General features: G+C 31.8%; 2 protein-coding genes across 5 annotated transcripts in view; one reads left to right on the top strand and one right to left on the bottom strand.

Moving 5' to 3' along the window:
• Nucleotides 1–1,382: 1,382 nt before the first annotated feature.
• Nucleotides 1,383–23,086, bottom strand: LOC148627363 (mitogen-activated protein kinase 14-like). Of its 4 annotated transcripts, none has more exons than XM_088571771.1 (12): nucleotides 22,819–23,086; nucleotides 20,212–20,341; nucleotides 19,840–19,898; nucleotides 15,295–15,406; nucleotides 14,143–14,172; nucleotides 13,263–13,310; nucleotides 12,286–12,400; nucleotides 11,715–11,786; nucleotides 9,952–10,031; nucleotides 8,211–8,289; nucleotides 6,605–6,778; nucleotides 1,383–4,714 (listed from the first exon to the last, which is right to left on the bottom strand). In XM_088571771.1, exons 1-12 carry the CDS (start codon nucleotides 22,938–22,940, stop codon nucleotides 4,674–4,676), a joined length of 1,062 nt encoding a protein of 353 aa, XP_088427897.1. In that variant the 5' UTR covers nucleotides 22,941–23,086; the 3' UTR covers nucleotides 1,383–4,673. The 4 variants fall into 4 exon arrangements, with proteins under 4 accessions (XP_088427897.1, XP_088427888.1, XP_088427878.1 ...); XM_088571762.1 differs by lacking the exons at nucleotides 9,952–10,031; nucleotides 22,819–23,086 and adding exons at nucleotides 10,525–10,604; nucleotides 22,341–22,569; XM_088571752.1 differs by lacking the exons at nucleotides 13,263–13,310; nucleotides 22,819–23,086 and adding exons at nucleotides 13,343–13,390; nucleotides 22,341–22,563.
• A 29-nt stretch (nucleotides 23,087–23,115) lies between these two features.
• The window catches only part of LOC148627362 (mitochondrial inner membrane protease subunit 2-like), a 19,681-nt gene continuing 15,233 nt past the window's right edge, over nucleotides 23,116–27,563 (top strand). The window contains exons 1-2 of the mRNA XM_088571784.1: nucleotides 23,116–23,276; nucleotides 25,585–25,765. Coding sequence (XP_088427910.1) covers nucleotides 25,625–25,765 — 141 coding nt within the window. The 5' untranslated portion in view covers nucleotides 23,116–23,276; nucleotides 25,585–25,624. The remainder of the gene's footprint in view (nucleotides 23,277–25,584; nucleotides 25,766–27,563) is intronic.

The raw sequence follows: 27,563 nt of genomic DNA, 5'->3' as shown, positions 1-27,563 counted from the left end.
AATGCCGACCGATTGTTGAAAAACCCGTCCACAACACAGGACAAATACATGCATGTTTTTGGAATGTCCAACATGGTGAGATTTACCTGTGTATGAATTTTCATGAAAATTTGTTGACAGATCTTGTAGTTATTGCCCTTTTTCAACATGTTTTTCAGATTTTCAATGTTACCATTATTTTTTTTAATGATCTCCTTTGAAAATACCCCCAAGTATTGCTGAACATTCTACCACTCCAGAAATTAGCTAAACCTTATGTTCTGTATTAAATAACGGCTGCAATGTTTTTTTTTCACAGATCGAAAAGATCACTTTGTGCAGGATACCTTAAGGAACAATCATTCCAAGTTTCATTTCAATCAGTCGAGTTAATTCTGGGGAGAAAATGTTTGAAAAACTTTACAACAGACGACGATGAACGCAAAGTGATGACATTAACTCACACGGCTAAAAGGTCTTGGCAGCTAAAAACACAATAGCAGGGCAACAACAAAACACCCAGCCTGTGCGTTGTTTAAATATATTTAAAATAACCAAACAAAGGGTAACTTCCGTTAGTGGCTTTTGTTTAATAACAAAAAAGCCCCGTGCAGGTCCGGGTGTCAAAAGAATAGGCCTGCAGCAGCGCTAGGCCTATCGTAAAAGGCGACTAAATAGTACTCAGAAACCTAGCGCTCTGCCCACAGAGCAACTGGGTTGTGTGCCCCAGGTGGTGAAATGGGGTACCCCTGGCATGTTACATGCTGGGGTTGTTAATAAAATGGTTAAAATTCAGACTAAGAAAATATGGCACCTTTGTGCTTTGAGGTTCTAATGAGCTCATGGTAATTTTGTTCTAATCATACTCATGAGTTAGCCTGCTATTACTGGTACATGTATAAGAACTTGTCTGAATCAAAACATCCATATACTAGGACTCGGACTTTTTTCAATGGTCCCATAATCACCTTGCAATGCTGAAGGTCATAGTTTCATTTCTTAACCAGGTCATACTTAATTCTTTCAAATTTGTAGTCACTGTTTTTCCACAAAGCACATGGCATATATATGAGAAAGAGAGAGGACTGGTAAGCTCGTAGTCAGGATAATGTATCCAGTTTAACAAGCCTACCAGCAGGCTGTTTACTGCTACAATAAAAATCTGGCCCAGCATGCCAGATTAGAGAGTAGGGTCGAATCTTATCTTGAAATGCATGAAATATCTCCAATAGGATGTAAAACAATAAGCACTTGATCAATCAAAGTTTTGGGATGATTTTCAAGAGACAATAGCATGTGGCAGTGATGTTGTTTTTATATACATTCATCAGTGTTAGAAGAATTTTCCTAATCCTATAATAGTAAGATCAAACTATTCATACATTAAACAAGAAGACAATACCTGAAAATTGTTGGCTTTATTTGCATGATAGTTTGTTTTTCCTACTGAATTCAATAATGATGCATAAAATATGAACTAGATCAAGCATTTAACAGACATACACACTGAACTTATATTTAGTCTATCGGCAAAAAAATGTGCATGTTTTGTTGTATAGAAATTGACTTTGCATAGTAGTAGATGATCTCAGGGGGAAGCAAACTCCAGGGGTGGATCCAGGGTTTTTAAAAAGGGGTGTTGCCAGCTATTATTTGATCATTTTTGTCAGAATTTTTCACCATAGTAACAAAACTATCCATTAACTACTCTTATGAGTCTGGCACAAGACTTTACATAGCTTTCCAAAATCATAATAGGTAAAAAGGCTGAGTATAAAAAAAAGAATAAAAATTAGTAATGTGAACGAAAAAGAGTTTTCTTCATTCTAAATAATTCAAAGTTGAATAGAATCCATTTCTATACTACAAACCAAACATCTTTTTCTCAAAAACATGATAGTGAGTGAAATTAATGTAGACAGTGTCTTGTATTACTAGAACATCTCTAATCAAATCCACAAATAAAAACCATAGCTACTAACAGTTTGCTTAAAAAATCTTAGCCTACTCAATGTTTTGAAGAATTTCATAAATTCAGTAAGTCTCTTTTTTTCAGGTTGAAGGTCTTGAAAATCAATTATAATTTAAAAGAATGATGAAATTTAAATTGTTGCCAATTATACATACTGTATAGAAACATTTATGTGTACGGGCACCAAATTACAAACTTCAAATTCTTAACGGAATGTAAGATGTACATATAAATCTTTCATGATTGAATGAAATCTAAAAATTACATAGTTCCATGAATTAAAGAAATTTTAACATTTCAAGAAAATTACTCCTTACCAATAAAATAAACAGTTAAGTAAAATTCTGTTAAATCACACTGCACAGCCTATTGCTTCACTACAGTTTACATCTTAAAGGGAAAATCTAATATCATTTCATCATAAACACTTCATTTAATTGGTACATCAACTTGTTGGTGCTTGCCTTCAAAAACTGATTTGGAAAAAATATAAGAAATACATTTGTACGTTCAGTAAACATCAAATTTAAACCTAACCTCCATAACATGTCAATTGCACTGCAGTAGAGAACACTCTTCTAAAAATAACTGATTCCATTCATGAAACAACATCTTAAACTACAGATAATGTTATTGCAAGTTCATTAAATTACAATATCATAAAATGTTTCCATTAATTCTCATAGCTGTAGGTAAATTCAGCATATTAATATTCACTGCTAATTTTAAAAAAATGCAAAAAAACTCTTGAATCAAAGTTCACTTAATGGAACAGTATACATAGTATCAGGATATTCCTGGAAACATTTCTTACCTGTTTTTTAAAGTTACTAAAAATCTAAAGAACATTGTTAAGGTTCTCATTTTTTTATCCCTTACTTTGGAACTAAATAATTCAAATTAACTGCTCTTTGATAATCATTTTTGTATAAAGAAAGTTATTGTGTATGTTTAGATTTTTATTAATTACAATTCTCACCTGACTAATATTATGATGATACAAAAGTAAGATTTCACCTAATTAAAGTCACATAAAAATCATAATTTATAATTAGCAACAAATGATACTACATTGAATATCGTTTCAGATTCAAGTCATGAAAAAACTGATAATTGAAGAAATACACCCCCGACAAGACTATCCTTCTAGTTCTTGTCTATATAATCATAACAAATACCTTAACAATATCATACACCATACTTATCTATATACCATGGACTTGGCTCTGATATCATAACAAGACCCCCTCCTCCAATGTTATAACATGACCCCTCTATGGCACTCCCTAAAACTTTCCATGCTGCCTTACTACAATACATCTGAAATCTAATTTATTATACAGTCCTGTCCACAGACAAAAAAACGATAGCAGGTTAACAACAATCAAAACAAAAATACAAACTTTACTTCATAATCTTCTATGATAACAAATCTTAAATAGTTTTCTCTGGTGGTTCTTTTTGTAGTATACCAATATACATTTAATTTATATGTATATACATTGATGGAATGCTTAATGCCATTTTCTGTATGACCCGCTGTACTAATCCAGTATTTAAAATCAATTAAAGGCAAACAATCTATTTAACAAAAAAAATAGACAGTCATAAAAATGATTTATACAAAAAAATCATGCCATAAGTAGAATTAAAACTACATATTTTCAACTTCAAAATAATCACTTCCATCATTTCAAAGCCTTAACATATCATTATTAAGCTCAGAAATTTACTCTGATACATGATACTATCAAAAGACTATTTTTAGCTGTATTAGCACTATCTTAAAATATTTTTGTTCAGAATTTTCTGTGGATTTTAATGAGTGCACAGTTTTTGAAATGAGGTACAAATTAACAACAAAAAGAATTTCATTACAAACAATAAACAGCCCAGGATAATAACAAAATGAATTTTGAAACTAAAGATGAATGCACAATCTTGCAAGGTAAAATTTCTAAATTGCTAAAAGAACAGATAGTCCGACATAGAAATTGAGAAACTGTAAATGTATGGTCTTGATTATTTTGTTCAAAGTACAAAATAACTATACAGCTGGTAATTATGCTGATAAAAAAAATTATGTTACAATTTGAAGGAGGTATAAAAAGTCTATTTCATTTACATCATTAATGTGTAAATATTTAATAATTCATTTTCCTTCATATTTGTATGTGAGCAAAAAGGTGGAATCTCCAGTAAATGACAAACTTCATGGTTTCATTACATTTGTTTGATTACTTCAAAAGTAAAAAAAACTATCAAATGAAATTAATGATAAAGAACGTAAACTTGAGATGCAACTATTATTATTGACTGTACATATAGACATTACTATCTCATGCTATTGTTGTGATTTATAAATTGAAAAATAAACTGTAATGTAAATTATTGCAATTTTTTTTAAATAGCTGCAAATCAGACATGTAAATGCAGTCATATGAAACATTATAGATTTAACACCACATCTACTTGCAGATGCCAAAAATAAAAATCATATTTCATCATCTTATATTTCTACAGAAGTAAAATTAAAAAAAAAATTCAAAAACAACAGAATGGTGATTATAACAGAGCATATTCTACCATCAGTCAACCAAAAGCATGATATACACAGTTGTATAAAAATGTTTGATCATAAACTGAGTCCTTAAAACTTTGAACAACTAACTTTATCTAACAAGATATAAATGTAATATAAATCTGTACAGTAACATTCAAATCAAGATGGAGGCCCGCCTTCAACTTCTTCATAACAAAGTCCTGTGAAAAGAAAAAAAACCCATAAAATTATAAAAATATAATTTTTTAGAACTGATACAAACTTCTTCGTAACACATTCCTATGCAAAGAAAAAAAAATCACATCATGAAAATATGTAAATGTTTTTACTGAAATTGATACAAAATTCTTTGTAATTGTTACAAAAAAAAACAGCTTAATTTATTGAGAGCCAAAGTGTACAAGGTAACAGTACAACAAACTTGAGATGTCTTGTTTCTTGTCAATTTTAGCAAATTTCTAATTACTAAGTTGACATTATAATAAGATATATTTTCCATTACTTTCTCAAATAATAATTTTAATTAAAAGAACTTGATTTCTCACTAAAGAGACAATAAAATTCCTATTTTTAGATGTGCAAGATTTCCTTATCTCACCCACCGGTGGAGACAGAACGTGCGCTTTCCCGTAAAAAAAATTGAACAACCGAATAAAGAATTAAGAACAATCAATACTTACCAAATGGGTTTGAAAATTCTTTCAAAATAATAATTTTACTGAGAATAACCAGTGATTGATTATTGTTTGCAGTTTGTTTATACTGTTTTGAAGTGACCTAATTATTAAACCTGGTCATGACATACCGTGTACTTGCCTATAAGTCAGATTTTTGGGACTAAATTTTTAACTGTTGGGAAGGGTTCCAACTTATAGGCAAGATCTCAACTGTGAACTAAAATTTTCTGCTTGAAAATGTCACAAGCTTGATAACTGACCTGAGTGTGACACCCAACACTGAACAGCCAGGCCAGCACCGTTTACCCCTAATGTTAAATTTCAAATGTCAGTTTTAGGAAGATAATCTTCATCTTCTACCTTTTACAGCTAAAATATGATATGTGAAAGAATATTTACTGTTTAGTCTTTATTTTGCCACAATACTGATTTTATTCATATTTCCCACACATCCATTTTGTGTATCGATTTTTTCCTGTGTGCACTCATATAGCCAAAAATCCAAAGGTGTAATAGAAATAGGACCCAAAAACATAATTCAAGACAAAAGTAATCAATATTATAGTTGAATGAGAAAAATGGCATATCAGAACAATCCACATGGTTTGTCAAAAATTTAACTACTGCCTACTATAAAAACCACTCTGGCTTGGAATTATTTATTTAAATATTTATTGAAGTTGTCAAAACAAACAGGTTAACTCATTGTAATTAGGGGAATGTTAGCGATGCAGCTGTCAGAAATCAGTCCAACTTATAAGCAGGTCAAGACAAGGTTCCAGAAATTTCGGGCTGAAGAGGGGGTCCGACTTACAGGCGGATTGACTTCTACTTGAGTATATACGGTATCACTTGCCTAATCAGCTGTTTAATGCAGGTCATTTAATCAAAATCTAACTTGAAGTGAGAAAAAGAATCAAACAAACTTTTCTCATGTAAGATTGGGAATTCTCAGACACACCTGGGTAAGAAGTAATAGTTCTCTATCTCAGAGGAGCCTCGTTAGAGAATGATTAAATCTTATCCTCAGGTGTCTGAGATTTCCCGATCTTGCACTTATACAGGTGTAAGATTTCTAATTTCCACATCAATCTCCTATACATTAAAAGTTAAGTTTCATCTACTGGAAATGTTGAATTTTTGCATGGAGGATATCATGTTACATTCAAAGTCCTGAAATATCTGTGAAAATACCACCACATGAAAATTCCTTTGTCAAATACATTAAGATATCTGACTGAGAAATTTACACCCAAAATGTTAAGACCCAGCAAATCATCAAGAACAACACTGGATTATTACCTTTGTATTGTAGTGATTGTGATCTCTCAGGCATTTTACTAGCATCTCAACTAGTAATTTCTAAACTCCTATGACAAACTTTCCCCTCTATTTCTATGAAATGATACTTACTACGCCATTCAGGTATACTTAGTTCCATGTTTTCAAATGATTGATCAAAAGGTGGAGCAGTCGGTTCGTCATTTGGGTCGGCATACTGAGCTAAATATGGATGAGCAAGAGCTTGTTCCGCTGTGATACGAGTTTCTGAATCTAAATCTAACATCTTTTCCATTAAATCTATTGCTGCAAAAATAATAGAAAAATCCTTATGTCATAAGGTTGCATTTATTTCTGTTTCAATACAATCTGAACAAGACATCAGATCTAAACTTCATCATCAATATGTACATCTGATTCAGTTACTGTGAAAGTATTTAATTTGTGGATACCAATTTTCATGGATTAGGGAAGAAACACAAATTCATAGATTCTTGAATTCTTGGTTTTGAGGTTTTCTGTTTATATATCTATGGAAATCTCCTTTTCCTTGGGAACGAAATTTTGTGGTTTGGCCTACCACCAAAACCACAAAAATTGGTACCCAATGAATATTAGTACTTTCACAGTATATTGCTCAAGACCGACAAACTGAAAGCTTTCTAAAAGGTGTATATACAATCTACCTTAAATGTAGTCCACAATAATTTAGTGAAGACTGTTCCATAGTGCAGTGGTTTGGATATTTATGGGTTTTATCATGAAGATAAATGTATGTCTAACATATTTTAATACTTTAAAAAAAAAATAATGTAATTACAGCCATTATAAGTATGTAAATTTGCTGTTTTATTCAAAAGTCTGCTTCTTAAAAATACATAGAATTAACTTACTGCATTTAAAAGCATTTTATTTTTTGGCATGACATAGGTTGTGCCCAAATTGTATGACTTACGATGTACTGTGGTTCTCAACCACCCATGGGAAGAATTAGGATTGATGCCACATATGATGAAGACTTAACTGGAGCTGGCTTGTCAGTTAACTGCTAGTAGTCCTTTTTCAGTGCATTTATGTAATGTATAATCAGTTTCTTTATTTAAGTTTTAAGGAGGAACTCAGACTTTTTTTAATGATTTTTAGGTATGTTTAATTTTGTAATATTTTTTCACAGTGGCCAGTTTTAAAGGGGGAGGGTTGTGATAAGGCCAAAGTACTTTAACCCCCCCTGCATTTTTTGCACCTGTCTTAAATGGAGAACTTATGGCCTCTGTATGTCTTGTCTTGTTTTGTTTCACTTTCAGTTTACTTGATGTTGCTGGAGTATATAGAGGTAACTATTTTACTCTACCTGTGTATGAAGTTGTTTTGGGGACAGTTGCAGTCTGCCGTGGTGTGAAGGTTTCCTCGTCATTCATTGAAGACCAATGTGTGGCCTTGAGCTGACATTTTTCATCCCAGTGGGGTTGTTGTTTCTTTTATATACTCACCATATCAATTCTCATTATATTCATATGTATATACTAAAGTCAATTGCGTTTAAATTCTGTAACCATATACAATAGTCTGTTCAAAGTTCTAGTATTTTTTGACTGGTAATATAATAAAATGTTAGAATTGAGTTTTGGCAACACTGCTTAATCATTAACAACTTCCTGGTCAATGCTAAATTGTGTTTGTGAGTGTCAGCATTTCATTCAGGTAGTAAAACAGTAAATGAACATTTTGTCATACTTACCAAGAGGATTGGCACCAATGAACACCTCTCGGAAATCTTTCTTTGGCCATTTGGGCATGGAGGCAACATAGCTTCTAGCCTAAAATATATATCAAGTTGCACCTTTTTCCAACAATTTAGACAATATTCCTTTTCCTGACCATACAAGTATTTGGCTTGTACACCAACAATCAAGACCATACTCATATTTTTTCAAACATACAAAAAATGTGTAAAACAGTATACCCCATCCTTTTGGAGCAAGGGTATAAATAGGTTTAAAAGAACAGATTTTTAAAACAGGGTTTAACAAATATACCAGTAGATTTTGAATAACCTTTTCACATGCGGTCAATCTGCATAAAATGTGAAGGATTTTAAAATTTCAAATGTAAATGATGTGATTATGTATATTGAAAAATGTTTTTTTTTAGCAATTTTCAAATTATGTGGGAATATATTAAATAAAAATTAATTTATCGTTATCTTGAGTCATTTAAAAAAATAAACCAATATGATCTACAACACATACGATCTAAACTATTCATGCACATCCCAATACCCTTTTGGTCTGGAACATGTATATGTATATTCAACCATGCTAATAGATGAATTACTAAAATAAAACAGATAAAAGAACTAAATTCATTGGATAATTACAGGCTAATACCTCAGACACAAACAATATAAAAACCAATTACAAAAGCTAACAGAGATATTTATGAACAAAAAATACATTTACATCAAAAGTTAAATATTTAAAGATTATGCCTTGACTTGTAAGTAAAAAAAGATATAAGTGGTTGGAAACTTAGGAAGTACTTTACTTACAAAGATGTACAGTGAAACTTCTCCAAACCAGACCCCCAGAAAACCGGTCTTTCCTTCAAACCGGCTGTTTTCAAAAGTCCCAGCCGATATACCTTAAAACCTGTGTGTTTTGTCTTCAATAGACCGGCCACCCCTTAAAACTGTACATCGGCCGGTTTTAGCTTCATATTTCAAATAAAAACAACCTCTCAAATTCCGGCCGCCCGGTTATTGTTCACTTGTTATAAATGTGTCAACAAAACTAAATGATTACGTAATATTATGCTATTAATAATTCATTCACTGACTGGTTTGCATTTCATCAGTGGACAGATGATAATTGAAGGGCACAGTAGTTTAGACAACAAATTTAATCCAGACATTACATTTTGTTACTGGTTGGCTGTTATAATTGGTGTGTACACACGTCAGGCAACCGGAGTCATTTAATAGTACGATCTTTACACTGTCAATTAAAGTGACCTATACCCAAGCCGAAACAACATAGGGGTGAAATTATTAGACTTTGTTGATAGTTAATTATCGAAAACAATACAAATAATTAATAACCATCAATAGCCTTTTGATCTTTAATACACATTCTTTCAAAACCGTGAACATTATTTAGTCGGCAGAACCGTTTGTAAAATCAGATCATTACAAATGATGCAAGCTTTGAAATGTTATAAGAGGCCAAAAGTTTTGAATTGCATTAAACATGTCTCGACCAACAAACTAACAAGGTGAAGAGTTATAGAACACATTAATGGAAACAGCTCTTAGAATGCTTTGCTATTTTTCACAAAACCGGCCATTTTTTCTTGTCCCAGTGGTGGCCGGTTTGGAGAATTTTACTGAATCTTTTCTTTTTTGATAAATAGCAGGGCTAAAAACATTTCAAGCAATTATCCCCAATAATCATTTTTAAATGGCTTCTCCATTATAATCTTACCTCTGGGCTTGATATTTTGTCAAGTAGTTTTTGATTAGGAGTTCCAACAAGAGAGAGAACTCTTGTTAACTGATCAATATCTACAATAGTTGTTAAGGCACAACAGCAAGTGCATAGTCCAATATCTTTTTTGAAAAATGAGGTATTACAGTTAATCTATGAAATTCATTATTATAGTAAGGCTAAACTGTTATTGCCAAAACACATAAAGCATGCGTACAGGCATTCTATAGTAGCTACCAAGCAATCCTACTAAAATCTTTTAATTTTGAATCGATTAAGCAATAAAAACACAACAACCTATTTGAGTGCATATACATGTCACTTTAGTCAGGACATTTTACATATTGAATTTAGTATTAAAGCAACAGATCCCTCATAAATCCATCACCCTTAAACATAAGTAATTTAACTAGACTAAGACTTGGAACAAACTAGAAGCACACATCAACTGAAAGTCATAAAAAAGTTTAAAATCTGTCCCACACATGCTTCACTTTCATTCCATACATTCAAGGAGAGATAACTGTTTAAAGGGAGACAACACCACATGCAGAAGTAAAATTAACTCACATCATCATCAGTTATTTTATCAAGAAGATGCTGAGGTGGTGTACCAGTTAATGTTAGTACTAATCTCAATTGGTGAATGTCTTGTTAGTTTTGTTAAAGCTCAATGAAGGATTAGTATAAATACTATAACATGTATAATATATGTTAATAGTTATGTAACACGGGTACATGATACAGTGATAATAATTAGGACAGAGGCATACCATCTCTGAAATGAGGCTACTGGTGTGCTAAAGAAATGTTTATAGCTTATGTAAAATTATTATTAAATGCCATTGAACTAGGTCTTTTTCCATATTCAAGTAAACAATAAAAATTGAAAATGAGCCCATATGCTATTCATGCTCAGAAGGTGCTGTGCTACTCTTTACATGCAGTATATTTAATCATGTATATGCTACAAACCATATAATAGGTCAATATTGTACCTATCAGAAACTGTGGAAAATGAAACAATTTTTTTATGATATTCAACAACTAATGGCTTTACCAAAGAGGAAGTTCAGCAGAACTACAGAGGTGATAAAGCAGTTCTGTCCTTAAAGGGTTAAAAAAATGCTATCAAATTTCTTTTGAGATAAAAGTATGGAGGAATAACACAACAACAATGAAGCTTCCTCTAAAAAGTGATAATATTATTTCATATTAACAACTTTTAATACAACCCCTCATAAAATATGATAGATGTAGAGTATAAGCATTGAAATTTTTGTTTGAATGTGACTTTATGGTAATGATAATAGATAACTTTAGTGAATGCCCACATATGTGCCAGTAAAGGCTTTAAATACATAGGATAACCAGTATATTACTGTGAAGCATTGTAGTTATGTATGCTGATATATCATATTAACATTAATACTGACATTTTATTAGTAATTAGAAGCTAACACAGATAAATACAGTATAGTCCAAATTTATATAAATGGGAGCATAAAATACACTATGTTTCAAGAACAAGAATAAATACATGTATCCCTATTCTAATTTTGGCATTGAAAGTTTAAAAAAAAATACTCTGAAATGATAGATAAGATGATATAAAAAATGCATCCTTTCATTAGGCTAACAATTCAAGTAATAGTCTGATTATCCTTCAAATTGTGTATGAGTTACATGTATTGTGTATCCCTTGATAACAAACAGCCAGATTACCCCTAGTAATAGACAGGTATATTATAATAGGATACGATCATTTCCAGGGAACAATGCTTTTCCAGTCAACATCTCTGCCATTATACATCCAACTGACCATATATCAACTAAAACAGAATCATCATCTCAAGTTTTTCTTTCAATTCTAACAATATATCAGTTACACAAGCTACTATCAAGGATACAAAAAAATACATCTATGTAAAATGTCCTACAAACTATTAAGCTCAAGTTCTTTTTGATTTGAAAGGCAACTAACTATAAAAAAAAAAACACATTCCGGACACATTTAGTACTGAAACGCTCAATCTGTAGACATTCTACAATAATAATGAGTGTTCTTGCAATTTTTCTACAAATTCATTTCAACTGATCATCTTTACATGATGTTTCTTTAATTTAAAGTTTTTTGAACTAATGGTATGGGATATTGACAAGATTTGAGATTGTAATTCCCAAGTGCTTTGACAATTGTTATACTTAATATAATAAACTTTTTTTAAAAATTTAAATTGTATGTTTACTGCTGTGTTGCAAAAAGTTATGTTTAATGAATTAGGACTAAAAATACACCTTAAAGTCTGGATTATCCAGGTCAGAACTTACCAGTCTGTCCATAATGCATCCAGTTGAGGACTATTTCTGGTGCTCTGTACCATCTGGTAGCCACATAACCTGTCATTTGATCTTCTGTATGTCTGGCCAAACCAAAGTCTAAGATCTGTAACACATTAAGTTATGTAAAAATCCTTCCATTTAAATCAGGGCAATACAGGAAGGAATATAAATAAGCTCTATGCTTTGGTCTATTGACTCTATCTAGCATACATAACTAAATCCTAAGATAATGAAGGAGTACGGGTGAAACTTTTGGTTTTAACAATTATTGTTACGAGTTAACCCCTCATATATTTTTGCTTTCTACAAGTATGGTGTATATGAATAAGTCATACTAACGTTAAAACCTGTGAAAATGACAAAATACCAAATTTAGAATCTGGCATTAATGAAAAGAAGTTCTTCTTTATCCATTAATCTGACCTCAGAAAAATAAACCAACTTCAATATATATATATTTTCTTTTTGGGGTGAGGGGTAAGTGTAACCTCAAAATCACCAACATAATGTAAATTGATAGACTGTTGGCTGCTAAATAATGCACATTTAGCATTATATCTTATATAGCTTAACATCTATATCAATAAAATGAAAAAAAAAACACACACAAACAAAATTAAAACATGTAATAAAAAAACAATGCCCAAAATGTTAAGAAAATTAAACTACAACAACTGAGTGACATGCTTGTTTCTACTTAATGGAAAATTGCACTAAATATTAAAGCAATTTATTACACAGTTTAAGCAGCTTTGAAAGAAGCCTAGATGGGAATAATTATTTTTTACATGTATTTTTGAAGGGGACATAGAATCTATGCAGCAAACAAAACAAAATCTACAGCCATAAATAAACCATACCTAAAACTAAGCCAAAAACATGGAATATTCTTACACTGAGATAACTGTAGCTTATATAGTAGAAAGCAAGGGGACAACTTACATGATTACAAAGACATAGTTTACCTTTAATTCACAGTCTTCATTTACTGCAATGTTACTTGGCTTTAAATCCTAAAATAAAAGCAACAGACAACAGTAGTTACCTTAAGCCAATTGTCAGCAGTAACAGCAACATTACCCGGTTTCAAATCCTGTAAATAACAACTAGAGTATGCATACAAATTAATTTGATTACTTCAATACCAGTGTATGGTGCTGGTTTACCACATCACATAATGGGTTATAGTTTAAACATCCTGAGATTGATTGGTTGTGGTTTAATGTCCTTTGGCAGATATTCAAGTATGTACGGGCGAAAACATTGACCTATTGAACAAACCCTGCTTTGTACTAGTCAGACATGCTGAGCTAGATCTTTATTGTGCTAGCTTACAGAAGCAACAGCCTGTGATTAAGGATGACACATTGTTTAGAATATAAGCCAACCAGTTTTCACTCCATGCTCTCAATACTGCATGCTTGCTGGAGGAGCAGTGAATATCAATTTTAGTTTTTGGTGTGATGCAGCCAGGGATTTAACCAACAACCTACCATACTTGAGGCAAGCAAGCTACCGTGGGACCACCATGGTGTTCCCACTCACAGAGCCATTAGCACATAATAAAGTCGGAAAAAAATACTTACACATATACAAGATCTAGATGCATTCTAATGCTACTTGTTTTGTCATTAGGATGGCTTAAATATACTAATTTATCACAGTGTTTAGCTTCATGTAACAGAAAACACTCCTAGTTTGGAATGTTAACAGATGTCTAAGATAACATGAACTTTATTATAGGACTGAAGAAAGTCTACTTCTTACAGGTAAAGCCTACAAAACATGTAGTTAGCCACATGACACAGTAGTAGTTGAAGACAACTTAATCAAATCAGTACTTACTCTATGAATAATACCTGCTGAATGTATATACTGAAAATAAAAAGAAAATATCAATATTAACTTTCCATAATTTTTTCTGCACACAACTGAATTCTTAAAAAAAAAAAAGCAAACAAAATGAATTACACAAAGGCATTTTTCTCTTTTTTAGTTATTCAAAATAACTACATAATTTCTGTCTAAAAGGCAACAAAAAATGAAACAAAAAATGCACAATATGTCAAAAACAAACAATCAAAAATAATAAAAAAATAAAATAAACATTGAATAAAATACTTTTCAATTCATGTAATTTATGTTCATGACATGTGCAATATAAAAAATTGTCCAAATGAATAGTGGATTTTACTCATTTATGCCTAAACAATACAATGTGCATGTATCAAAACTTCATACATTAGGGTCATATTAGTGCATATTGACATTACACTTCCATGATTGTGAAAAGAAAAGCTAAGAAATTCAACACAAAAGTTGAAGATATCAGTATTAGGACATATTTTGTTCATCAGTTCTTGGATAACCGTGTACTACGAATGACATTGTCTCAAAAACAAATTCATCCAAGCATATGTAATTTTGACCTACTTTTTCATGTTGCTTCAATCAATTTCATAAAAAATAAATTCACTCAGTTTTGAATAATCATTAATTTTAATAAACCCATCCGAATTCTTTTATTACAAATAATTGACAAATTATTTTTGCACAACCAGAAAGAATTTATTTTCTTGTAGAAACAAATTAATTACAGTTCCCATTCAGCATGGATTGGAAAAACCCATATACTTAATAAATCATCCAGGACTTTTTGTATGAATTGCAGGAAGAGCTCGTAACCTATAGGATTAGCACACTGAGTGACATGCACCTTTGACTTTTATATTTATATCATTTACATCACAATATAAAAGCTTAAAAAATTGGGCATTAAGTGATACTCTGCCACATATGAAAAAAAAGAATGGCAAAATGTTCAAATGACCTAATTTGAAAACTACATTTGAAACTTTGGGATCATATGGAAACTGTTAGGGAACAGACAGATGGACATGCAAATTTTGGCGGGTATTACATAATACCTCACCACTTCTTGTGACCAGATAAAAAAAGTACTATGGTTTTACTACAGGAGTCATTACAAACTGATACCTTCATCCCTCTCAGTATCTGGTAAACAAGGAACTGTACATGATCATCGCTAAGTCTTTGTGTCTTGATGATATTATTAAGATCAGCTCCCATCAAGGGACTAACGAGGTAGCTACAAAATAAGAGGAATTGATAAAATTGGGTTGAGAGATTATGAAGTCTAATGGGGTACATTAAATCAGATATGATAATCATTGGCAGATCCAAGTGGGGGTGGGGGAAAGGACCTCCTATGAACTTGAAAATTATGAAAATAACATATTTTTTGTGTGAATATGCACACATGAAAAAATGTTGAACAAAATGTTGAACTAAGATTTTTTGTGTGCCCCCTAGATGGTTTCTTAAGTGGTTCTCTTGATACTCTAGTGATAATTTGAGAAAGTAAATAATAAAAATACATGTATAAGTGTTAAAGATGGCCTAGATTAATGTGTGGGACTGTTTGCTATCACAAGGGCTGATTCTCTAAATGTCAACTTTTAATTAATTAATATACATGTTCCTCTTCACTGAACTTCATTATGGGGCACCAAAAAGGGAATTTACGCTAATGAGAAACTCAGATAAATTAATATCCAGGTATAATTTTCTTTATTGTTTATGTTGATAATTGTATTAAGGATATTGTGTAATTGTAACTGATTTGCAAAAAAAAAAAAACAAATCTTACAACAAAAATCAATCATAAGTTTATATTTAATTTTTATCTAAAGATTTGAAATGAAGTACAGTTTTATGAACTTTTTTAAAGCCTGTGAATGATTTATTTTGTGTGTTTTTGTTTCATTTGTCACTTAAAACTCTTTTTTTAAAGTTTTCTTCAGACAATTACTTTATAAATGAGAACAAGATAGTATATAGATATTTTATTATATATCAATGTAATTTTGTATTATACATAACAAACATAATAAGTTTAGCACTGAAACTAATATTAAAATATGATAGACATAATCATCATTATTATGGAACATATACACATAACAGATCAGCAAGTTGCACAAAAAGTCAGTACACAATTAACCTAGGTGGAGAAGTTCTGATGCTGAGTCGGCATATTCCATGAGCATGATGGTTCTGTTCTGTAGTCTTTCCTTGAGGATGGCAATGCGGCGGTCGGTGTTCAAGTACTTCTTTGGACGTGGTCTGGCTGTTCCCCCTGCTTCTCTCTGTAGTTGGTTTATGTCGGTTGCGTTCTGGATATCCTGGAAAGTCTTGATGATGGTGAAAATGTTCGGGTGTGCGTGTTGAATCTTTTTCTTAAGTTTACCATGCCAGGCTTCTAGGTTGTTGGTTGTGCGTTGTCCTTCTGTGTTGAAGTGGTTCCATGTGCGTCGGTCGTCAGCATCAACCCACTGTTCTGTTATGTAGTTGGTGAATGGCTGAGTATCACGTGGGATGTCTGTCTGTTCCAAGTATTCTTTTTATATTTCAAACACTATCACAAGTGTCAAAGTAGGCCTTGATTAATGTGTGGGACTGTTCGCTATCACAAGTGTCAAAGAAGGCCTAGATTAATGTGGGGGACTGTTCGCTATCACTAGTGTCAACAACAATTTTGACTCAAGAAGACTTGGTAAGACTACATAAGGATCATATCAACGATTGAAAGTTTCTTTCTATCTATTGTAGTTTTCAAGATATTGGCTGAAAACTGTAAAAAAGTCTTTTTCATCTTTCAAGGGCAATAACTCTTACATGGAGTTGCCTAACAACTTTGATCCCTGATGACTTTTGAAGGCCTTAAAATAAGGGTCATTACAGCAATTGAAATAATTTTGCTAAACCTAACAGTTTTTAAGGTTCAGCTAAAGTCAATATCTAGGACATTCCTTAATGAAATGTTTTCATTCATAATTTTAATAATACATTAAATTTAGCACTGAAACATTGTTTAATGCATCTTTGTATGTATATGACACACAAGCACAATTCAAACTTAGCAACACATGTTTTATAACTTCTATATAACAATAACAACAACTAGAGGCTCAAGAGAGCCTGAATCGCTCACCTGATTAACCATTTGCTTATTAGAAAAACTTGAGGAATGAGACAGGCTAAGTTAAAATCAACTAAATTGTCAAATGCAGGAAATGCTTTTCATAGCATTTTCATGACCTGAACCAGAATTTTGCTACAGGCAACAATTTTTGAATTTTATTCAAAAACCAGTCTTATGACCCCTAAGTTCCAATTTTAGTATAGGCAGCCATATCTATTCATGGATTAAAAATCACAACAGTCATTTTGAGTGCAATATACTAAAGAACTATCATGCTTATTTTCATTCAATGATCATAAATAGATTTAAAGAAGATTTTCAAAGTTATACATGTAAAAAAAAAAAACAACAAAAAAACTGTTTCAGGGGCCGTACCTCCTACATCAGTTGACCAATCGTTTTGAAAATTTTGGCATAGGTCCGTCTGAACATGCTGAACAAAATTATCCCATGCCATAAATTTGCTAAAGGCAACGGTTTTTGAGTTATTTGCAAAAAACTGCAATCTAACCCTTATGTTCTATTTTTAGTAACAGTGGCCATGTTTTTTTTCATGGATCAAAAATCCTAATGGTCATTTTGTGCAGAACACCCTAAGGAACAATCATGCCATGTTTAAAACCTGTTAGTCCAGTAGTTTCAGAGGAGACGATTTTTTAAAATTTTTCCACGCTGACGACGAACGCCAAGTGATGGCATAAGCTCACTTGGCCTTTGGCTAAGTGAGCTAAAAATGTAAACAACATATTTTAGAATAAATCTATAGCTGTCAAAAACATGATTTGACATCTGAAATTCATATAGTTCTGTTCATAAATGAACAATGCAGTGCAAGCAAGCAATTATTTGTGACAAATTACTAAATCTGAAGGAAAACTTTAATATTTCATGTTTATTGGTGTTGGTATTTAGCTGTATCATGGTATAAAATATCTCAATTCATCCAAATTTAAAGAAATTGCAATTTTTTCAAGAAAATTAATGCTAGCTTGCACTGCATTATACATTTAGGAACAAAACTGTATGAATTTCAGACTTCAAATTTTGTTTTTGACAGCTGTAGATTTATTCTAAAGTATGCTGTTTACATTTTTGTTGTTAATGTTATATAGAAGTTATAAAACATTTGTTCCTAAGTTTGACTTGTGCTTTTGTGTTCTATACATGTAAAGATGCATTTAGCAATTTTCAGTTTTTAATTTAATGTATTATTAAAACTATGAATGAAAACATTTCATTGAGGAATGTCCTAGATGTTGACTTTAGCAGAACCTTAAGATACATGCAAAATACTACTGTGACCCCTTTGTTCTATTTTTAGTAATGGTGGCCATGTTTTTTTTTCAACGGATCAAAAATCCGCACACCAATTCTATGCAAGATACCCCAAGGAACATTCGTACCAAGTTTGGTTCCAATTGGTCAAGTAGTGTCAGAGGAGAAGATTTTTGAAAGAAATAACATTAAAAATAGCAAAAAAACATCAAAAAAGGACAATAACTCCGACATGGCTCAACAGATTAAAATGAAAATTTGACCACAGATGGATCTCATCATGCTGAACACTTACACCACATGTCAGAATTTGGCTGAACTTAACGGTTTTGGAGATATATGCAAAAAACTACTGTCTGACCCTATTTCTATTTTTAGTAACAGCGGCCATGTTTTTCAACGTTCAAAAATCCCCACAATAAGTTCTAAGCAAGATACCCTAAATAACATTCATACCAAGTTTGGTTCCAATTGGTCAAGTAGCATCAAAGAAAAGTTTTGAAAAATTGTTAACGACAACCACGATGATGGACACCAAGCGATGGCAATAGCTCACATAGCCTTCAGCCAGGTGAGCTAAAAAGGTTTTGTTAATATCAATAAGTGCCATTAAGTCTCTTTGTTCAATCATCTTCATATGTCACATGATTCCTAAACACATTTAAGCCAAACAAACATGGTATAGATTTGTTTGCCATTTATTTTGGTAGCCTACATAAATTAGATAAAAGTCAAGTTATTTTTTTTATTTATTGCGGCCAAGCGCTGTGTAGTTTTTTTTTTCTTTTGGCCTCAACCAAATTGTTGACAGACAAATTAACAAAAGTAAACACTATAACGCTCTAATGAGAGTATATGCTCTTTCGAATGATAGGCATGTTTTCTTCAAAGTCAAACACATTCAAATGTGTCATATAGGATGTTGTACATTAATGCAAATGTACAATACTTAGATTGTCTTATACAGTAGTTTTGTACAATTGTACAACTATCTGTACATGTACAAAACTTTCAGAGAAGGGCAAAGAACTTGATTTGTAGGCCTTACTCTGTTTCCTTTTTTGTATTTTACAACACACATTGATGTCTTAAAATAAAAGAAGTTTTCCATTGTGTTATGGTGATACAGTGTATTAAAGCATTATTAAATAATGACAATCACAGCTTTTCTTCATTCTTTTCAATTTCGAAACAATTGCTTATATACAAGTCATCTCCAAAAATGCTCATATGATTTTAAGCTATAGGCTGAATATACTCACACATCATTAAAATCTTCTAATGTTAAAGTAGGGGTGAATATATCTAATAATCCTATGACCTGCAAAAAACAAAATTAGATACAAGATTTAATTTTAAAATTTGTTCAGAGAATTTATTTAAATTTTATTAAGATTCGTTTTTGTTCAAGCATTTTTTTTAAGGGTAAATGTAATTATATCCTTCAAAATGGTTATACAGTGAAACGTTTAAATTTAAGCCAAGTGCAGTTGAAAAAATGAATTATTTTGAAAATTGATTTCAGAAGAATTTTGTTTTAAGATTTATAATTTTACTCAAACAGACTATACATATGTATATGGTACTAATTGTAAAAAATGAAACTAAGATATGTTGTTCTCATGACAGCTTACATTTTCATGGTGCATATGCTTTAACATACGAATTTCTCTGTATGTTCTTTTGGCATGTATGGCTGACTGGAAAGGTCTGGCTAACTTTTTTACTGCAACTTTAGTATTGCTGTTGGTGTCTAGGGCCGAGCTGATGAATAAAAATGAAAGTTCAAATTGAAAAAAAAAAAAAACAAAAAAAAACACACAAACATGTCATTTGTATTAATCTTGAGCTTTATCTGTACATTTGTCACTGTGTGTAACTACATGTACTTACATTTCCAAATGTAGTATTTTGTATCTCAAGTTGGTACACATTAAAGAAGATCTTAAGTTTGTTTGTGAATATTGATTAAAAGTTGATTATCTTTGTTCAACATGTACATGTAGTTAAAAAAACCTACAGATTATATGCTTTTCAAAAGTATTGTTACAAGGCTTAATTTAGGTGGTGAAATGGAAATTTAAGTAGTCAGCTCCTGTATTTTCAAGAGAAGTGAAGTTGCTGTGTCAATTAAAGTCAACTACAACAGCGATTGGGTTTACAATTCTGAAAATAGGTCATTTTCAATGTTCCTCAGTTGACTTCAGAATTTTAATGGGCCATTCTTTAACATTCTTTGCAGAAAAATTTGATTTTAATGGAACATTTTCAGGTGGAATGTGATATTAAAATGGTGCATGGTCTCCTCCCAATCACTGCTATAATATTTATGTACTAGGCTATATGGTTATTCAGATACAGCTTCATATTGATGCATCAAATTGTTCTAGCCTGAAGTACCACAAAGGAATTTCTCCTTATTCAAAATTCACTTCTCTCTATCACTCCTGGAAGGGACAAATCACTTCTCTTATTCACTGAATCCTAGATTATGCCATGTATACATGTGTACCAGGTATATACATGTACATGTGTGCATATAAAATATATATATACAATGTACATGTAAAAAGTTAAATGTAAGTACATGTACTGGTAGTTAAAAAATCTTATCAAATGAAGATAATTTTAGAAGTTGGAAAGTGTACTCGTTTTTTTTTTTACTGAGATAACAAACTGATTGTTGATGTTACATTCAATATTTAATAATTCAATCTTGTTGTTTATTTTTCATCTGGGCAAGATACATGTACAAATGTAGGTTATTCTACATAAAATAAATTGGTACTGTGAAATCATTAATGTCGATTGGTCTGCAGTTCACAATTCAAATAATTCCGAACTTAAAAAGGCTTTGAAGAAGGGGCAAATCTCAATTTTGATTTTACTTGACTAGATATTAAATTACAAGGTTTCTTTTTATTTTGGAGTCCAGTGGATCACAGAGTTTTCAGAGTCCACTCCTAAAATCCTCCAAGTGATTTCCATCATCTGGGAGTATTTTATTTACATGTAATTACATGTACATGTACCTTGTGTATTGTAATCATGTTGACTTGACAGGTAAGACAGGATGTAGGTAGTATTTCAAAGGATAATCAGGACAATAAAAAACTCCCAGCTGGGAGTATTTTATTGCCTTTTGGAGGAAGTATCACTCTTAAGATTTTTATGGCATTTTTGGGAATTTCCTGGAGTCACTCCTAAACATGACACTGAAATGGGAGTTTCCGATTCTACACTCTCTGTGAGTACTGTAGTTATCCTTTGTCAATTCAAATATCTTTAATTAATTATTTCCTGCATTGGCTTAAGCTAGTTGTTAGAGAACAAAACTGTTAATTTCCACTTTTTACTGGGACCAATAAGAGCTTTTTGTTGAGCAAAAGTTAAACTCTGTGTTATCCTCTTGTTGTTTCTTCGATGGAATTATGCTGATGGAGATGTCAAATGTCTCAAAATTTCCCCTAAACTTCTCTGCTTGACTATAGGTACTATATAACTTACATTCATTTGCGCTTCATTGGACATGTTACTACATGTACTTGAATACCATGGTAGTCCAACTGTATACCAATAGTATCATCCATGGGGAAGGAATTACCAACAATGTACATGTATAATGTATAAATGCTTCTAAATAATCAAATTCACCCTGCATTGTTTAAGGGATTACAACTTATGCAAATTTCTCAAGGGATTCTAGAAGCCATGACATTTTAGTAACTGATTATAATCTATTGGAAATAGTGTACAGACTTACCAAACCTGTCCCTGAGCTCCAGCACCTATAAGTGCTATTGGATGGTATCTATTTTCAAGCTCCCATTTAGTTTTGTTGAGTTCCAAATTAACAAACTGCTTCATTTTGTTTTTAAGAAAGTTTAAAGAAGCAAACAAACAATGAATCTCCTTTGTAAAAGCTCTACTCTGAATACAGGAAACCCACATGTAGGAATTGGGGAATCACCATTGATGTTTTGATGATCATGTGACCAGGAAATTTTCACACCAACTTCATTCTCATGCTGGTTACAGGATAACTCAAAAATAAACTAAGAAACTTGCAAGTACAATAACAAAACCTAACCTTGAAAGATACAAAAAACCATGACAACAGGAAATAGTTACTGAGGATTTGTCAATGTCAATACTGACATGAATGTAATTTTTAAGCGATTAAATCATGTTCACTGAAATTCTACAATTTAAAAAAACATGAGTATACCACAAATACCTACCAAACTTGCCCGTAGGCCCCAGCCCCAACTGGGGACAGAAGTTGGTAACGCTGAGGTACTTCCCAGACAGTCTTATTTAGCTCGATTTTGTAGAAGCCGTCCTTGATCTGCGAGGAAGACATTTAGTTCATTTGTGAGTTGCAGCACTTGTTTGTCTAAATGCAATACCTCTGGTGAAATTATTAAGCTTTTCCTCAGGTAAAAGATTGTTTTCTGCAAAATTCTCCGACACAACTTCCGGAATAATTTTTAAAGCGTTGTATTGATTACGATCATTTTTTTTCTATCATTTTATCAATGAATTCAAACGCAATGAAGATATTCGATTATTTAGGTGTATGACCCCTTGGTCATGAAATAAGTTTATAAGGGGTACTACTAAAGACTCTTGTGATAGAGCATTGACCGACGTACGATCTGATAAAAACAATCAAACAAACTCATGGCTGCGATGCCAGGTACTGTCGACGGGTTTATTTTTAGATATCATAAACATATTTAATTGGGAAGGGACACTCCCATGACTCCTATACTATAGTCTAGATTGGAACAATCATGCATGTACACATATATAAATTTCCTGATATCACTAACCATTCCCTTTAGTATAGGAGAGTTCTTTGTAATGTCATCATTTACCTGTGATTTATCTTTGGTTGGCAAAAAATCCATCGAGTGGCCAGGGATGGATCCAGGTTGAGTTTGGTGGGGGGAGCGTTAATTGAATTAAATGCCATGCAAAGCAAGGCAAAAAATATTTTGGGTTGAAACTTGCGGTAAATTTTTTTCTTACCGATTTAGGGGGTGTACGCCCAACACGCCAGTCCTTGGATCAGTGCCTGGTGGCATAGGGCATCAAATGTAAATCATCATGACTTTTTCATTTTTTACGATAATTAAAAAAATGTTTTGGTTCCTGCCACTTTCAATAATACTCTTTTTATTCATGGAATTTTTAAGTAAATATTCAGTAATTAGACTATATGTTAATGAGCATAAAATTTTAATAATAATTTTATATGAAATTGAAAGTAGAAGTTTACATATATAAATATGCAAATTAGTGAATATGACATGTTGTCATCACTAATGAGATTGGCAAACTCTCCTATTATATAGTCCATGAACCATGCAACTGTTCTACTGCATTTACATTTTTAGTAAAACCAAAGATCAAGGATGTTTGTAATAGTTAAATTACATGTATGTACTATATACTTCCTTGCATAGACCTGGTACTAAGTTCAATTCCATGTCTACTGTATGGTATTAAAAAATGAAATATTTTTGATACAGAAACTAGTTGTTCATGTTAGACTACAATTTCACATAAATAATACATTTAAGTGATTGTAGGATGCCACTTTTTTGTTTGCTATTTACTTAATACATGTAGTTAAATGAAATGAAAGGTAATAACAAAATTGCTAAACTGATCAAATTCTAGGAAGAAGTCAAACAGGATAGTCTAAAAGGAAAGTCTGTATAACAAATGGCAATATTAGGGCAAAAACCTGAAACTTTTAAAACCACCACAATGGTCCAGACTTGGTGCAGGCACATTTTAAAATGAATGGTGGATTAAACTAGGTTTTATAGCATGCCAAACCTGCTTCTATTATGACTCATTATTTCCTTTATATTTAAATACAAATTGGCAGTATCAAATTGCCACCATTCGAGACCTGTAAGAACAGGAGTCCAAACAGTGCAGAAGATATGAACAATAAAAAAGTGAAAATAAAAAAAAAAATAAATACAATAATTATTATGTAATAAGGCACAAGTTTCAAGATGTCTTGAACTTTGCATGGAAGGTGTGTCAAGTTCAAGATAAAATAATAATATACAAGTAAAAATCACAGATTAGAAAATTAATTTGTAGACATTATCAAAACCCATTATCTATAATTTGTTTGTTAGAAACAGAATATTTTTGATAAGATATGAATATTGGAAATAAAACTCTTTCTTGCAACGTAAAAGAACTAATTTTTCTTATAACCCTGGTCCAACAGCCTGTCTCTTCGTGAGAATATGCCATTTGGTGAGACAGATCTAAAAATGCAAATTAAGATAATATACTTGAAGGTTTTACTAGTTAAAATTTTGTGACCATGACTCAAGGGATTTTGAAGAAATTTTATAGGAAAGTTGGACATCATACATGTATGTAGTTGTGCATGAAGGAATATTACTGCTATGTGCCTGTTAGAAATAAAGAAGAAACTAGTTTTACTAGGTATAATATGAATATGGCATTATTTTGAATCGAGGAATAAGTAAAGCAACAATTTATTAGACTATAGCCCCTACTAGTATGACTATAAGGGACATATGTGTTTTTTCTTTCCTTTTTTTTTGGGTCTAAATAACCTAATAATTTAGTCATAGTGGCGTGACTAACCTGCATAATTGGGGTCAGATTTATAAATTTATTTTTTCATTCATTTTCTAAAACACAAAATATTATACCATATTTAATGATGTCTTTTCCAAGTCTCTGGCACTGTACACAAATCAGAAAAAAAATCATTCTGAAATTCACTCTGAACTAAGTAAATAATTCTGCATCTATTTAACATGTTTCTTACTACATTGACAGCATCTATATTGATCAACACATCTATGCTGTGAACTGGACATTTGCATCTATGAAAGTATTGATTTTGCATGTAAACTAAGTGTATCGTCTACGGTGTGAACATAGAAATTAAATGATGAATTTATGTATGAAAATGCATCTTTTTAAATCTGTTTTTGTAGTTCAAATCAATGTATGAAAATGAAAGATAGATGAGTGAATATGAGCTCCAGATTTTCTGGCATCATGTCTAACAAGTGGGTCAGAGCAGTAGTATATGGTTCAACAGTGTGTGTTCCTTTCATGGTTACCGTGTATGAAAGTGTAGGATGTGTTTCTGTTGTTAGTGGATCCTCAATGCAGGTATAGTTTTATAGTTTTGGTTCTCACACCATTAAAGATCTTGGATCTTTTTAATGAGGGTAATAAATTCCATCTTTTCAGATTACCACAAAAATTCACAGCTGTTTAATGGTATGTTATCAATTGTTAAGGAGTTAGGGTCAGAAGAATCCACAAATGTACAGGCAGGCATTTTTCTGATGTGTAGAGTAAAAGTGTATGAATCTCTTTGAAATTGATTCACAGTGCCATAGCACAACAGGAAGGCTTGAACAGATTTTTTTGGTTGTAAGGGCTAAAAGGGCGGGGGGTGGGGGGGGGGGCAATACAAATGCATGTTCCTTATGTCTTGACAATAACTTGAGGATAAGTGTACAGGCATAGGTTTCATAGAAAAACTAAAATTACTAAAATTGAGATTTGCCTCAAATCTTCTACTTCAGTTTATTTTTGCAAGTGATTTGGAGTTCAGGAAGGTCGTGAGGAAAATCTCAATTTGAGATTTGTTTTCATGAAACTGTAAACTCTGTAGCAGGACTAAGAAGATTTTCTGTAAGATATAAAACTTTAAAATTTGTATGTATGGTAAAATTTTGTCTTATCGTTCTGTGAGAAGTCATAAGAAAAGGCAGTTTTTATTTTTAGTTTTTTTAACAAATGTAAATTTTCAGTTTCTAAGTAAGATTATGTAAAAATCAGACAGTGAAATTCAAGAAGCCATTCTAATGCAAAGATGATGAAAACAGGCAATTTAATGTTAATCAAACTGATGACCCCTTTGTGACTCATCTTAGTGAGCTGCGTTATTGTTGCTCGACTTTTACCATATTATACTCACTTTTTGCTTAAGGGCTTTTAAAATGGACTAATTAATCACTCACAGTTCTAGTTTCAATGCAAGAAAATTTGGTTTGCTGTCAATTTTACAGCCTCTTGTTCTTAATGATATATATACATGTACATCATGTGACAGTACAAATTGGAATAAAGTAGGAAATAATTCTAATTTTGGAATTTGTCCTAGTAGTTCTTGAGGTATACCTCTTGTTTGATTTGTACTAGGAGGATTGAGCATTCTGACTGAATTTTTAGTAAGATTTGGTATCATATTACCCAGATTTGTTCTAGGAGGATCCAGGATTCTAACTGAATTTTTAGTAAGATTTGGTATCATATTACCCAGATTTGTTCTAGGAGGATCCAGGATTCTAACTGAATTTTTAGTAAGATTTGGTATCATATTACCCAGTAAGTTAGTATATGATACTCAAGACTAAATGAAATTTTATATACTTTTGAAATTTTGTTTTGTAAATTAACAAACTTATATAAATATAAGATTTTATTCAATTAATATATGCATAGTAAGTAATTTAGCATGCAAAAACAATTACTTTTCCTTTTTGCCAATAATTTTTTTGTCCCAACCTATATGCTGATGCATCATGCTTTACTACTGTTGATAAATGTGCATTTTTCTGCCATGAAGTTTTCTCGCAAAAATTGCACCACTGAGTAACATTTCATTAGAACAATTTGAAATTTGGTATACAGCTTTTCCTTGATGAGTTGTACTGCGTGTTTTTAAGCTTTCCAGCTCTCGATGTTGCATCATCTTACTTGCTTTTTAAAGTTTCATAATTATTTTTCAAGAAAATCTCAGAAACCTTGTATGGGAATTTTTTAAAATTTGGTGTGCAGCGCTTGATGGGGCATCTGTGTAGTTTAAACACATTATTCTAGCTGTGTTATTATTTATAACAGTTGAGTGTTTATTTAAACTTTTCCTTGCATTTGTTTTGGTTCGCCTGAATATAGC

This window comes from Perna viridis, chromosome 1, assembly GCF_037379345.1.
Source record: "Perna viridis isolate PV_CMFRI_1.1 ecotype Kerala chromosome 1, ASM3737934v1, whole genome shotgun sequence".
NCBI classification, from domain to species: Eukaryota; Metazoa; Mollusca; class Bivalvia; order Mytilida; family Mytilidae; genus Perna; species Perna viridis.
Note: the sequence above shows the minus strand (reverse complement) of the source record. Positions and strands in the feature narration are given on the sequence as shown.

Bases quoted from the DNA above. Each gene is read 5' to 3' on its own strand.
- LOC148627363 (XM_088571762.1), bottom strand. From the start codon at position 22,528: ATGTGGGTTTCCTGTATTCAGAGTAGAGCTTTTACAAAGGAGATTCAT. The intron at 19,899-20,211 runs GTAAGCTGTCAT...TGTTTTTTGCAG, and splicing joins AGCATATGCACCATGAAAAT to GTCATAGGATTATTAGATAT. The intron at 12,401-13,262 runs GTAAACTATGTC...AATGTGTTACAG, and splicing joins ATGAAGACTGTGAATTAAAG to ATCTTAGACTTTGGTTTGGC.